At 48.2% G+C, this 15,982-nt stretch overlaps 1 protein-coding gene across 1 annotated transcript in view; it reads left to right on the forward strand.

Annotated features, from left to right (window-relative positions):
* colec12 (collectin sub-family member 12) overlaps positions 1-15,982 on the forward strand; it is a 248,879-nt gene that overhangs the window by 200,189 nt on the left and 32,708 nt on the right. Inside the window, exons 5-6 of the mRNA XM_038809205.1 lie at positions 11,516-12,562; positions 13,480-13,935. Coding sequence (XP_038665133.1) covers positions 11,516-12,562; positions 13,480-13,935 — 1,503 coding nt within the window. The remainder of the gene's footprint in view (positions 1-11,515; positions 12,563-13,479; positions 13,936-15,982) is intronic.

A 15,982-nucleotide genomic window follows, 5' to 3' on the forward strand; every position in this document is an offset into this window, starting at 1 on the left:
TAAATACACAAGGGGTTAATGTAAGTACACGTAGACTAGCTAGACACTAGAGGGAGCACCAGAGACATGAAACACAGACACTCAACCAATAGGTCAGTAAGATAGGACACGACCAATGGGCATTCACGATACACACAGAAGTGACACTAGCACAGGGAGGCATTACACCAATCCATATATAAAGGACACAGTGCACATGATCTTCCTCTTTCCAGTGGAGACACTCAGTGAGTACAGACACAGGGTTGATTCAACATCGCACCCACCACGTGGATTTTAGCAGACTGGTTTGTCAGTCTGAGTAGCTATAAAAGGATTAACAGTAGAGGCGAATCCGAGTAGGAGAATTGTTAATAGTTTAATAAACATGTTGAAGTTATCTCCACGTTTGAACCTTCCTTTGTCAGAGTGAACATCAAGGAAGCAGCTTATGCTATGCCAAGAGCGTAACAAGACACCTTCTAGACTCATACGTCCTCCTGAGCCCAGTGTTCCAGGACCCAGGTATCTTCTAAAAAATTGTCCTTCTTTCCGAATACAGAAAAGTAAGGAAACAGCAACAGCAGCCTTCAGACATAAGCAGCCACCAGCAGTAGCAAGCAGCAAACACAAGCTGTAGCTGGGACAGAACTAACAAGGCCAACTCCTTATTTGCAATAGCCTTCAGCTGTGCAGCTAGAGGCTGCTTGCAGTCAGAGGAAGTTAAAGTGACCTTCAGAATTTAACCAGGAACAGGGCTCTGTCCTAAAATGTTTCGTAGAGCAGACAGGCAGCAGCTGTAGTTACCCCTTTTATGGATATACACAGTACTGGAGGATGGTGTGTAGGCCCCGCAGATGCCAAGACCCTCACCCCCCCCATCCCCCCCCCCCCCCCCCCCCCCCCCCCCACAGCCCAGCTGCAACCCCCGACCTTATGATGCTTAGTCCATGGACCACACCCATCCCCCTGGGAGTCCCTAACCCTTCTCTCTCCCTGCACCACCTCCCCCCCCCGCCTCCCAGCACTGGGGCAGTAGCTCCAGTGGCCCTGGGCTGCATGTCAGAAAACGGAAATGGCTACTCACCTCCTCAGCTCCCTTTAGCAAGTCCTGAATTGCTCTCCAAATAGCACCCCCATGGGAAGGTGAACCGCATGTAATTCAGTCCCGGCGCCAACATTCAATTCCCCGCTGGGTCACTGTCTGTGCGGAGTCTGCACGTTCTCCCCATATCTGCATGGGTTTCCGTCGGGTGCTCCGGTTTCCTCCCACAGTCCAAAGACGTGCAGGTTAGGTGGAATGGCCATGGTAAATTGCCCTTAGTGACCAAAAAGGTTAGGACGGGTTATTGGCATACGGGGATAGGGTGAAAGTGAGGGCTTAAGTGGGTTGATGGGCCGAATGGCCTCCTTCTGCACCGTATGTTCTATGTCCTTGTTCTATTGTGCCAGCTTCCCGTTTTTAAAAAGAGGTACCAAACGGCGTCTACGTAATCTCACGCTGGGGAGCCGCTTAGTTCCCAGTTGGCCGTTAGATTGGGCTTCTATCTCACTAATGAGATGGAGACTGGTCTTAATTACAGTCAATTGGTGTCTTGCCACGTTTGGGCAGGATCCAGAACTCGCCACGTGGAACGGGCCGGTTAAATCGAGAACCAATTTGCGTCCAGCGCGGATCCTGATTTTGGCCTCTCTCGTGATTTAACTGACCTGCCCAATTCCATGCTGGCCGCAACCAGATGTTAAATCGCACCCCAAGTGTTGACGCTGGGACTGAATTACATGCGATTTACCTTCCCATGGGGCACCATTCGGAGAGCAATTCAGGACCTGCCAACAGGCCAGCACTCTGCCGGTGCGAATTCTAAGGAATTCCCGGCCCAGTGGCCATTCTAACCGCTGGGACCGGAGGTAGCACCAAAGAGCCTGGCAGCTAGAGCTGTTAATAAACGCTCCACTTATCGCACACTCACTGCAACCACCAAGATGGCTCAGCGAAGACCTACCCTCGAGGTCGGGAGTCCAAGGTGGACCCACAGCTCCGTGCCAGTGAGGAGCAGAGGGACACCCTCTTTCCAGCATGGGCTGCAGACTCGAACCTGCCCTCCTAAACTCTGCCTGGGAGGTGTTAGCTGCCAGTCTCAGCAGGAGGACACAGCTGTTGATCCAGAGGGATGGAGGACGCTGATGAATCCTCTGCCTGACAGGGGCAGAGAACCAGTGAGGGTTCCAAAGGCTGCAGTGCAGGTGTGCTTTGGTTGGGGTGAGCTCTGCTGATCCACTGCGTCCTCTGCAATGGGGCAGCATTTCTGAGGAGTGCCAACACCTGGTGGGCTCCTGATTGAGCCTGGCTCCTGGTGCTACAGCTAGGGTATCAGTGTGTCCAGAGGGGTGGCCTGGGTGGGGCTCCCAAATAACCAGAGGCCTTCTGAGCATTTAAAGGACACAGGCAGCACTCAGCAGTGTGAGCACCCAGGACCAGTAAGTAGCACCAAAGGGGTGAGTTTAAAAGACAGACTGCAGCAATGGCGGTCTGAGTCAAACCACCCTGATCCCAAGGGGGACACCCCAAGTCCATGGACTTGGCACCAAGTCACTATCTGCTACTTCCTCCAGCCCAGACATCCATTCCACAACAAGGCCAACAGTTTTCAACGGTTTTTCAGTGCTCTTTAGACTCCCACTCCTTATCTGCAGCCATGGCGCCCAATCCACATTTGTAAATACTTGTAGTATTTTAACTCTGCCTGAGAGGAGCGGAGCATCGCGGGAGGGCGGAGCATACTCTGTCCAACCCATTAATTACATTTAAATGCATGCCAATGCCGGTTTTGCGTGCCGGTGTGGGAAACAGATTAGGACGGCGGCATTTCATCTGTCGTCCAAGGGTTTGGCTGACTGAGTGAGCAGTACAGACCTCCAGAGACAGTATAAAGAAGCAGCATGTCACATCTATAGAAACTAGGACAGAACACTGCTTATTTGATTACATAACCACTCCCCTTACCACAACAGGAATCGTCCCGGTGGAATTATTCATGGGACGACAGGTTCACATCATATCAAGCTTGTTATTTCTGAATTTGGAGGTGAGGTCAAAGACGCCTATGTCAGACTCCTATTTATCGACTACAGCTCAGTCTTCAACGCAATTATTCCTACGAAACCCATCTCCAAACTCCGTGGCCTTGACCTCGGCTCCTCCCTCTGCAACTGGGTCCTGAACTTTCTAACCCACAGGCCACAATCAGTAAGGATAGGCAACGACACCTCCTCCACTATCATCCTCAACACCGGTGCCCCACAAGGCTGTGTCCTCAGCCCCCTACTATATTCCTTATACACCTATGACTGTGTGGCCAAATTCCCCTCCAACTCAATTTTCAAATTTGCTGATGACACCACAGTAGTGGGTCAGATTTCAAACAATGACGAGACAGAATACAGGAATGAGATAGAGAATCTGATGAACTGGTGCAACGACAATAATCTCTCCCTCAATGTCAACAAAATGAAGGAGATTGTCATCGACTTCAGGAAGCGTAGTGGAGAACATGCCCCTGTCTACATCAATAGGAACGACCTAGAAAAGGTCGAGAGCTTCAAGATTTTAGGTGTCCAGATGACCAACAACCTGTCCTGGTCCCCCCCATTCCGTCACTAGAGTTAAGAAAGCCCACCAATGACTCTACTTTCTCAAATTTGGCGTGTCACCTCCGACTCTCACCAACTTCTAGGTCATGAACGTAGCCAAATCCATCACGCAAACCAGCCTCCCTACAACTCTGTCTATAATTCCCGCTGCCTCAGAAAGGTAGCCAGCATAATTAAGGACCCCACGCACCCCGGACATACTCTCTTCCACCTTCTTCCATCAGGAAAAAGATACCAAAGTTTGAGGTCACGTACCAACCGATTCAAGAACAGCTTCTTCCCTACCGCCATAAGACTTTTGAGTGGACCTACCTCGTATTATGTTGAACTTTTCTCTACACCTTGCTATGACTGTAACATTATATTCTGCAGTCTCCTTCCTTCCCTATGTACGGTATGCATTGTTTGTGCAGCATGCAAGAAACAATACTTTTCACTGTATACTAATACATGTGACAATAATAAATCTAATCTAATCAAATCAAGGAGGGTGTAGTCTCAGCAAGAAAATCAAAAGAAGAAATCACAACACCATAAGATCAGGGGCAGCATGGTAGCATAGTGGTTCGATTCCCGGCTTGGGTCACTGCCTGTGCGGAGTCTGCACGTTCTTCCTGTGTCTGTGTGGGTTTCTTCCGGATGCTCCCGTTTTCTCCCACAGTCCAATATGGCTCCGTCTGCCACAGATTCGAGACTGAGTGCGATGAGGCGGAGGAGACCTCCTCAGCCGTGGAAGCACCGAGGGTGAAACGGACCTGAGTGGGGAGGTACGTTATGACAACCACGATGGCCACAGGGTATCGTCGATAGATCTCCAAGTGGCGTTCGTGGAATACGAGTTCCCCGATTGAATGAGCTGAGGTTCACCCAATAGGAACTATTCGGCGGGTGTTTAAAACCTGCAGCCCGGACCTGGACCGGTATTCCGATGGTCCCCAAGCTGGGACACAAGCGTTGTACACCGCGGCTGTGACTGTTTTTGTTGTCCAAATAAACTGGAGTTGGTACGAAGACTGGCCTTGGCAGAGTTATTACAAACGGTGAATTCCGGTTGAGGAAATATTCACATGGAGTGGAAAGTGTTCAGATTGGTTGCACAGGGGATCTAACAGTAGTTACCCTAAAAGACGACAAAGTGCAAGTGGAGGCCACACACTGACTAGGCAGTGCAGTCGATTAAGAAACGCAGCATCATTCTTTGAAAGTAATAGAAGCAGAAGTCATCATGATTGAGACTTTTTTGTAGCTGCCAACAAGTTAGGAGATAAAGCTAGACGGAAGACGAAACAGAGAGTTTGAAAGTTGGAGAGAGTTTGGTGTGTATTCAGAGGTTCCGGATAGGCATCAGCCAGCGTTATTGCACCAATGGATCTGCACAAAACAGTCCAATTGGATGAAACTTATAAAGCCGAAGCTGGGCACGTGACCTGGTGTTTTGAAGCATGTTCAGGAGGTGAAAAAGTCAGAGTGGATTCGCCCACAGCGGGAAAGGTAATTTAAAAATTTGTCTCAGCCTTTTAGCAATGTATTCTTGGGAATGTAAGTCAATAGACATAAAAGCGGCATTTCTGCTGGGGAATCACCTCCAGAGGGAACTGTTTCTCCAACTTCTTAAGGAGGCACCAGATGTAGAAGGAAAAGTTTGCAAGTTAACTAAGTGTGTCTATGACTTGAACAATGCTTGGAGATCCTGCTACTTTTCAGTTCGGTCAGTTTTATTGAAGGTCAGCTGTCTTAACTGAAAGCAGATCCTGCTACTTTTAATTGGTACCATGCCGGGATACTATCGAGCATCTTCTTATGGGGTGGTACGAGTGAGCTCAAAAAACTTATTGACAGGATTAGAACAGAATTGAAGTTTGAAGAGTTTGAAAGTCAGCTGGGCTTCTGGGGCCTTTAATATGTTGGTTTGGAAATAGATCAGTATGGGTCTGCATAAACAATCTTATGTAGGAAGTATTAACCCTATCTCAGCAAATCATGCCAGAACCTTACAAAAAGATGCAGATGCTTCCAAAGCTGAGACAGAAGCAGCTGCAGAGTCTTGTTGGACACTTAAAGTGGCTGGGCACACAGACAAGGCCGGATGCAAGTTTTGATGTCCTGGAACTAAGTACTGTAATGAAATATCCAAAGGTCAGGGACAGTTTACGGGCAAACAGAACATTAAAATCATTAAAGATGGAGAGATGTGTTCTGAAGTTTCCATCTTTGGGTGACCCCAGGAATACAAAACTGACTTTTTTTTTTGATTCTGCCTCCCAAGCAAACCATTGTGATGAGCTTTTGAGTGCAGCCGATTTTATAATATTCTTATGGGAAAAGTGGGAAATGTTGCCCCTTGTCTTGGGAAGAAAATACGAATAACAGTAAAAAGTATTCTGTCTACTGAAACTCTTGCAAGAGGTGAGGCCGTTGACATGACATTCTTTTTTAATAACGATATGAGGGGAAGTTCTATATCAAGGCGATGCCAAAGAAACTTTAAATAGTAACTGTGAAAGAAACAATTAATTGCTCACTTAGGGATAATCTGCAGTGCATAAAATTGTGGTAATGAGAAAGGATTAAAAATTGATATCACGAGTTTAAAACAAATGGTGAAAGAAACAAAATCTCCGAACTTTAATGGGTAGATACAAGCCATCAATTGTCAAAGTTATCGGTAGTCTTAGACAGATGCTTCCTGATGCAAGTCTCGGGAATAGATTATTTATTTCTCTTTCTTCAGATTTTTAAAATCTTGTCTGGAAACATGGGCTGTATTCTCCGCTCCCCGACGCCGAAATCATGTTTGGCGACGGGACGGAGAATCCATTTTGGCGCCGAAATTAGGAGCGGCGCCAGTTTTTAATTTCTCCACCCCACCAAAAATGGGCGTACTCGTGGAGTATGCCACGCCGAGTATCCGCCCCACAATGCTCCGTCCCCGACTGGCCAAATTCCCGACGGCGTGGACCTCTCATGCTTCCTCCATCCAGGATCCTCGCGTGGCGGCTGCGGACACCGTCCGGGGCCGCCACAGTTGTGGGAGGGCCGATCGGCGGGCAGGGGGGCTTCATTCAGGCTGGGCGTAGTCCAGGGGGCGCAAGCCGCTGATGTGGGGCACTATTTTGCCGGTCCAGGTCCGCGGGCATAGTCCGCCATGGAGCACGGCACGGCCGCTGGAGGCCACTGCCGCGCACATTCGCGGCCTCTGACCCAGAAGTGCTGGGGGCCGTATCAGCACCTTGAGGTGCGAGCTCCACGACAGCTGCATGCTCACCCCCAGCAAGTAGGTGAATCTGTGGCCTTTTGACACCAGTTTTCTTTCCGTAAAAGACCATAGTTTTCACGACAGTGTGGGGACTTAGTCCCAAAAATAGAGAATCCAGCCCCACGTACTTTCTTTAAAAAAAGAGGGGACTCTGTTAATTTTGCAAATACTGTAATAATTGACTACATGTTTTAGTTGTAATTAAGAGCAGCTGATACTAATTAGGGAAAGGTTAGGGCACATATATGATAATCAGTTCCCACCTGTGTGAAAGGAAAATTAGTTGACACAAATACCCAGTGTAACATATGTGGAAAACAGACTGGCTTCAGTTTCGTCCTTTGCCAGATGAATGTCCACTAAATTAACACTATTCTTGTCCTACACATTTGCTGTTAAAATCCTAATCCATGTCTTTGTTACCTCAAGATATCATTTTCCAGTGGTGTTCTTACCAGCCTCCTCACTTCATCAAGTCCCATTCACCATCACCCCAGTGCTCACTTACCTACATGGACTCCTAGTCTGATAACATGTTGATTCTAAATTCTCTTCCTTGTTTCCAAATTTCTCAATGGCATCACCCACTCCCCATTTCTATAACCCTTTTCCAACCCTTCGAAATCTCTGCACTCTTCCAATTCTGGCCTTTTGTACATCCCTAATTTTATTTGATCCAATATTGGTTATTTCTTAATCTGCCTAGGCTCTGAGCTCTGGAAATCCCTCTCTAAATCGCTTCACCTGTCTACCTTTTTTTTTCACCTTTAAGGTGTTCTTTAAAACTCTTCTGACCAAACTTTTGGTTACCTGCCCTAATATCTCCTTATATGATATGGTGTCAGATTTGGTGAGATCATACTTCTTTAGCCCCAGAGCTATACATAATTCCTTCTTGAAATTACACAATGTTTTGTCCTCAGCTACTTTCTGTGGTCGTGAATTCCATCGCTTCCCACTCTCTGAGTGTAGAGATTTCTCCTCACCTCAGTCCTAAAAGGTTTATCCCTTACCTCAAACTAGGGTCCCTAGTTCTGAACTCCCCCACAATCAGGAACACTGGCCGGGATTCTCCCCTACCCGGCGGGACGGAGTGGCGTGAACCACATCGGCGTCGGGCCTCCCCAAAGGTGTGGAATTCTCCGCACCTTTAGGGGCCAAGCCCTCACATTAAGGGGCTAGGCCCGCGCCGGAGTGCTCTCACTCCACCGGCTGGTGCAAACGGCCTTTGGCGCCACGCCAGCCGGGGCCGAAAGGCCTTCACCAGCCGGCGGAAGTTCGCGCATGCGCCGGTGCATCAGCGGATGCTGACATCATACTGGCGCATGCACAGGTCTCTTCCGCCCCCACCATGGTGAAGGCCATGGCGGGGCGGAAGAAAAAGAATGCCCCCACGGCGCAGGCCCGCCTGCCAATCGGCGGGCCCCGATCGCGGGCCAGGCCACCGTGGGAGCACCCCCGGGGTCAGATTGCCCACACCCCCAGGACCCTGGAGCCCGCCCATGCCGCCAATCCCGCCAGGCCATCGCGGGCCGGAGAATCGCTGCGGGAGGCCCGCCGACCTGTGCGGGGGCCCGTCGTGGCACGATTCCCGCCCCCGCTGAATCTCGGGGGCAGAGAATTCGGGACACGGCGGGGGCAGGATTGACGCCGGCCCCGGGGAGTCGGAGAATTCCGCCCACTGTTTCTGAATCTACCCTGTCTAACCCTGTTAGAATTTTATAAGTTTCTATCAGATCCTCTCTCACTCTTCTAAACGCCATTAAATATAATCCTAACCGACTTTGTCTCTCCTCATCTGACAGTCCCACCATCCAAGGAATCAGCCTGGTAAACCTTCGCTGTACTCCCTCCACAGCAAGAACATCCTTCTTCAGATAAGGACACCAGAACTGCACAAAATACTCCAAGTGTGGCCCCACCAATGCGCTATACAATTGCAGCAAAACATCCCTCTTTCTATACTAAAATCCTCTCGCTATGAATGCCAAGATACCATTTGCCGCCTTTACTGCCTGCTGCACTTGCGCGCTTACTTTCAGCGACTGATGCACGAGGACAACAGGGTCTTGAGTATTCACCTCTCTCAATTTGCATCCATTCAAATAATAATCTGCCTTCCTATTTTTGCTACTGAAATGGGTAACCTAACATTTATCCACCTCATACTGCATCTGCCATTCATATGCCCACTCACTCAATCTGTCCAAATCCCGCTGAAGCATCTCTGCATCCTCAACACAGCTCACCCTCCCACCCGACCATATCATCTGCAAATTTGGAGATAGAACATTTAGTTCCTTTGTCCAAATCATTACTATATAATGTGAACAGTTGGGGTCCGAGCATTGACCCCAGAAAAAGACAATTTATTTCAACTCTTTGTTTCCTGTCTGCTAACCTGGGGCGGGATTCTCCCCTACCCGGCGTGACGGAGGGTCCCAGCGTAGGGGAGTAGCGCCAGCCACTCAGGGGTCGGGCCTCCCCAAAGGTGGGGAATTCTCCCCACCTTTGGGGGCCAGCCCCGCGTCGGAGCGGTTTGCACCAGAAGACTGGCGCAAAAAACCGGCGCCCCCGGCAGCGGGGCTGGCCGAAAGGCTTTCGCCAGTCGGCGCATGCGCCGGCAGTGACACCAGCGGCAGCTGGCCGCTGACGTCACTGCCGGCGCATGCGCGATGTGGGGTTCTCTTCCGCTTCCGCCATGGCGGAGGTCGTGGCGGTCGCGGAAGGAGAAATAGTGCACCCAGGGCACTGGCCCAGAGTCTGATCAGGGGGCCCCGATCGCGGGCCAGGCCACCGTGGGGGCACCCCCCAGGGTTCGATCGCCCCCCGCCCCCCCCCCCCCCCCCCCGGACCCCGGGGCCCGCTCGCGCCGCTGATCCCGCCGTTCCAGAGGTGGTTCAAACCTCGGCGGCGGGAGAGGCCTCCCAGCGGCGGGACTTCGGCCCATCCGGGCCGGAGAATCACCACAGGGGCCTCTCCAATCGGAGTGGCGAGATTCCGGCCACCGCCACTTTCCGGGTGGCGGAGAATCTCTGGCACGGCGGGGGCGGGACTTTCGGCGGCCCCAGGCGATTCTCCGACCCTGCTGGGGGTCGGAGAATTTCGCCCCAGCTTTTTGTCCATCTCAAGACACTACCCGCAACCCCATGCGTTTTGACGTTACACAGTAATTTGCTATGTGAGACCTTGTCGGAAGCCTTTTGAAAGTCTAAATAAACCACATCCACTGGGTCTTCTTGATCAACTCTACTAGTTACATCTTCAAAGAATTCCAGTTGGTTTGTTAAGCGTGATTTCCCTTTTGTAAATCCATGCTGACTTTGTCTGATTATACCACAGCTTTCCAAATACTGTGCTACAAAATCCTTGATAATGGACTCTCGCAACTTCCCTACTATTGACGTTAGGCTCACTGATGTATAGTTCCTTGTTTTCTCTCTGCCTCCCTTTTTGAACAGCAGGGTTATATTTGCTACCCTCCAATCTGCAGGAACCATTCCAGAGTCCAACGGATTTTGGAAAATTACCACCAATGGATCTACTATTTCGAGGGCCACTTCCTTATGTACTCTGGGATGACGATTATCAGGCCCTAGAGATTTATCCACCTTCAATCCCATTCATTTACCCCCAAACTATTTCTTTATTAATACTAATTTCCTTCAGCTCCTCATTAAAACATGTGTTTGTCAGAACTTCCAGTACATTATTCATGTCTTCCTTTGTAAAAATAAAAACAAAGTACGAATTTATTTTCTCAGTCATTTCTTTGTTCCCTGTTATGAATTCCTTCATTTTTGACTGTAAGGGGCCTACATTTGTTTTTATCAATCTTTTTATCCTTACACAGCTAGAGAAACTTTTAAAGTCATATTTTATGTTCCCTGCTAGCTTACTTTCACATCCTCACTCTCCGACTTCTCCTGACTCTCTGAACTTCCCACTCCCACCAACAATCCGACCCCCTTACCCCGACCCTCCAACTTCCACCAGTCCATCCAACACCCCTCATCCCCTACCCAACCTGACCCAACCTCACCACCCTACAACCCTGCCACCTACCCATCCTCCCTCGCTGGTGCCTTGCCACCCTTCCAATTTATCTCACTCACAGTCACACGCTAATGCACTGAAAAGCTATCGAAATGTCCCCAGAGCTTTTTAGTCTGTTGGTAAATGAAGACCTACCAAAATACACAGCAGTGGTGCAAGCAGATAGCACGGCTTCCCCTGACGATCTTGCCCTATGAAGAAGGACTCTTAGAACTGGATTTCTGAAGATGCCTAATTTGGAAGTCTGGATCAGCATTGCAGAGCTCTGGCGCTATGTAACAAAAATAGGACCAGAGTGGCAATGCAACAGTGATTGCCGCTCCTCAGAAGATTTGGCCCGTTTCGACCTGATTATTCTGTCAAAATTTCAATTGCCATTTTTCAAACCAGGTGGTGAATGTGCTGGGCTGCATCTGGGAGTGATTCTCACTCAGATATTCATTAAATAGAAAGCTGTAGGTCACACAAGGAGGGGGAATTACTTTAACCATGTCTGAAAAACTGTTTCTTCTTTAATTCCGTTGTGATTACCCATTCTGTTATTGCCCATAAATTTATCCTGTCTTCTAGATGACCAGAGTGGCGTGAAAGATCAAAGTACTTCGACAGAACTGTCCAAATTCAAAACAGATATCCAGTTTCTTCAGAACCAGCTTGGTGACATTGCAGACAAAGCCTCCAAAAACCAGGTTTCACTGGACAAGATGCAAGAGACTGAACAATCAATGGCAACCAACCATAACTCCCTGAAAAGCCTGCTGGATAGCAACTCCAGGTCGATCAGAGATATAAACCAGACATTGTTGACATACAGTAATCACATTAGCAACCTGGAACAAATCTCTGGTAATCTGCAAAATGACATACAAAGACAAAGCAAGTCTCAGAGCAATACTGTTGTGAGTCTCAGTCAATTAAATCAGACACAGGTTCAGCAGAGGGATTTATTCAATGCACTGCAAAAATCTGTTGATGATACCAGTCAGTCCATCCAGAAGACAAGGAATGATTGGCATGCTCTCCAACAGACTGTGCTTCAAGCACAAAAGGACACAAACTGGCTGAAAGAGAAACTGCAATACCTGCAGTTACAAGCAGCAAACAACTCAATCATGGTAACTGGGAATAGTGACACTTTGGAAGATATGAGTATTCAACTGAACACTCTCAGTAGCCAGATGACAAATATTAGTTTCATGGCCAGCATTCATGAAGAAAGTCTCAAGGATCTACAGCAGTATCAAAAGGTTCACGAAAACAGAACATCTGCCAGTTTCGAGCAACTTGTAGTGCGCATGGATATAAACGAGAGAGACATCAGCAGCATTATTGGCAACATTAGTTGGACTGTGCAACACCTTCGATCACTGACAAGCAATTTGAATGATATCAAAACCACTTGTACCAATACATTGAATCAACATGCAGACCAAATAGCCGTCCTGACCACTGACATGGACAATATCCGTGTGGATAGCTCTCTCCTCAAGGCACAGCAAGGTGTAATGAAGGCCAGACTGGATAATGAGGTGGGAAACTTGTCTATGATTATGGAAGAAATGAAACTTGTAGACACAAAGCATGCCCAGCTGATTCAAAACTTCACAATTCTTCAAGGTAAACATTTTCTGTGAATTGTTCAAAACTATAGTGAAATGAATGTATATTAAGCTTGATCAGAACTATCAGTGCATATAGGTTATTCATACAGGCATTAAGAAGGATATGTAGAGATCTTTTGAATGGGAAAGAGTAATATTGAAGTAGTTGGTTATAGAATGTGAAGCAGAGGACTTGATGGGACACAGATTTCTTAATATTTTTATCACTATTCTGACAAACAAAGGCTCAGAAATTTAGCTGAGTCTAGATTTAGGGTGCGTCATCGACACAGGGTTTATCCCCTGCATCTGAATCTGAGGCCTGAGGCTCCCCAATATTGGCTGATGAGCCTCATTTCAATAGAATTTCAAGTATATTCCGGGGCTTGCATCTGCAATTGGGTTTGGGGTCTGGGCTTAAGGTCAGGGATTGAGTTCAGAAGGGGAATCATCGGTTGGGTAGAGAGAGTGTGGGTTGAGCTGGGAGTGACATAAATAGCTGTAGAGAGGGGGTGGCAAAGGAAGGGAGCAGCTGCTGTGATGGAGGAAGGAAGGGCAACGATGTTAGGAGAAGTGACAATGGGCAATGCAATGAGGGGAACAGTGATAATGGAGAAAGATACGATGGTGATAGAGAATGGAACCACGATGGGGGCTGGGGAAATGGGGGAGATAGGAGTGACAATTGCAGGGGTGGAGCACCAATGAAATCTGGAGTACATCCACAGGCTGCTGGCGTATTTTGTGCCACCTTACTGATTGCATTGTGTTAAATGAATTCACCACATGAAGGCCTCATGCTTGTATGCCCAGTTATAAAAGTGGTACCTACCATTTCAGTATCTCAGAAGTAATGAAAATGCATTCAATAAGTTAGTTTCTGTCTCCACAACTTGTACTAAAAGGTTTAATTTTTCTTTGATAAACATACAGGTCCTCCAGGTCCAAGAGGTCCCAAAGGTGACAAAGGAATACAAGGACCAGCTGGTACTAGGGGAGGAAAAGGACAAAAAGGTGATCGTGGAGAAGTTGGACGGCCTGGACCAATGGGTCCGAAAGGTTCTCGAGGCCCACCCGGTACTAAAGGAGATAAAGGCGGTCAAGGATATAGAGGCCTCACTGGCTTGAAAGGACAAAAGGGTTCAAATGGAAGACCTGGTGCACCAGGAGCAAAAGGGGACTTTGGAAAGGCAGGTCTGGAAGGATCAGATGGCAATGTAGGTCCTCCAGGAGCACCAGGGGAACAAGGTCAACCAGGAGCAGCAGGCGTCTCAGGCCCACAAGGACCTGCAGGTGCCCCAGGACCAAAAGGCCCACCTGGTCCACCAGGCCTCCCAGGTCCCAGCGGACTAATAAACCAAGGTTCAGCCATACCTCCAAAACCAAATGGTAAAAATCTTTAATTATGTGCTTGAATAGAAAAATCTCTGGGGTAGATTTTAACTTTCTCCACTTGACAAGGTCTGGTATTAGTGGTTTAACCTGAATATGACCTGAATGTTTCTTCCTTCAATTGCCTTCAATCAAGTAGAGCATGCAATAGGAGACTGACTTGGCATCACCAGCCCTCCACCTAGCAGTGAGCTTTACCAGTCTACTTCGCTGACTGCCTGACTCCAGAAATGTTACAAGAGACAACCATGACAAAACAATTCTGACATTTTATTTTTCAGTTTTTGTTTCAGATGTTCTGGCCTGCATTTGACTCCAAATCCACAGTAGTGTAGTTGACTCTTAACTCCCCCTTGGCATGGCCTAGTAAACCACTCAGTTCAAGGGCAAATGGGAATGAGCAGCAAATGCTGACATTTGCCAGTGGCGCCCACATCCCATGGAAGAATGAAGGAAATAAAAGCAGTGGTTAGCACTGCTATCTCGCAGAGCCAGTGACCCAGATTCAATTCCAGCCTTGGGTAACTGTCTGTGTGGAGTTTACACGTTCTCTCCGTGTCTGGTGGGTTTCCTCGCTCAGTCCAAAGATTGCAGGTTAGGTAGATTGAAGTACCTTGGGACATTTTGTGGCAGTTAAAGGCACTGTATTAAGATAAGTTGGTGTTGTCGGAGCATTATACGAGACCATTCAACACCTCAGGTTTGATGCAGCATTCAGCTGGATCACGTTTGCTCTGTACCTTGGTTTTATAACTCCTAATTTCCTTACCTAACAAAAAATGAATTGTCCCATTCCCTGCCCACTTTGGTTTATCACTGGTTAAGTGGGAAAATTGTAACTTTGGCTTCTCTTAGTTTTACTGTTGTTTCTGTGAACACAATTCAATACAGCATCAATACAACACCAATTAACTCAAATTGTTAATTTAAGTTTTAAAAGATGCCATAAACTCTGATTACTTTCCTACATTTTGGCATTTTGGGGTCAAATGGATTTCTGACATGTTTCAGGAACCTCTAAGCATACCTCTGAGAAATCTCCACAGGCCGACTTTTGGTTCTCCCGATATGGTGCTGCATTTCACATTGCCCCTCTGGTGGATGTGTAGTTGGGATGGCTACTGCTGGCCCCATCCTACCATAATTATACCAGAGGCAGGGGTGGTGTTAGGTGACCAGTGGTTCAATACAAGCCTTTAAATGAGCACTTCAATTCCCATTCAAGGACTCATCGCTCTGCCTTCAGGATTTAACCAGAGACAGGAGAGGACCACGTTAAGCAACCAGCACAGTGGTTTTCCCAGTGTGGGCTGATGGCAGGCAAGGGTCCCTGCGTTAATGGTCCCTGGAGGGCCCCCCCACAAAGGCTTTAACCCCCATCCCCACAAGGTTGCCCTCTCCCCATTGTCCTCTCAAACCTCAGACCTCCATCTCCTTCATTGGGGCCTGCAAGCTTGGAAACCAGCAATACCGCCATACACTGACCTAAACCCCAATCAACCGCCACATGCCTCTGTCCCAAGGTACTGGAGAGAAGCTGGCCCCTGATTGGCCAGCAGCTCACTGAGGCAAAGATTCCTGTTCCTGAACTTTGGAAACTTTTTGAAAATTGTAATCTATTAACGGCCAGTTGGATGTAAAATGGTTGTAGGGCAGCCAGGAATCCAATCAGCGGGCTCCATCCGACCTTTTAGCTGGGAGGGGTGAGGAGGTGGTTTGACAGGAGTATGGCATCTCATATAATTCAGCCCATGTAATATAAAGTACCTCTTTGTTGGCAATGGCCAGATTTTCATGCCTCTGGCAGTGTCAAAACAGAGGTTGGTGATATTAAAATGGTGGACGGAGCCCAATTTCAGGATACCTGCCCCAACTCCGATTGTTTGGTATTGTTAAGGGCGCAGGAAGCAAGCTGGGCTATATTGTGCAGGACACAGCAGACCACCACGATGCGGCCGTCCCTCCTTGCATCGTACTGGAGGGTCCCTCTAGAGCTGTCCAGGCACCTGAAGCGCATCCTCAGGACCTCAAAGCACCTCTCGAC

This window comes from Scyliorhinus canicula, chromosome 10 (genome assembly GCF_902713615.1).
Source record: "Scyliorhinus canicula chromosome 10, sScyCan1.1, whole genome shotgun sequence".
Taxonomy (NCBI): Eukaryota; Metazoa; Chordata; class Chondrichthyes; order Carcharhiniformes; family Scyliorhinidae; genus Scyliorhinus; species Scyliorhinus canicula.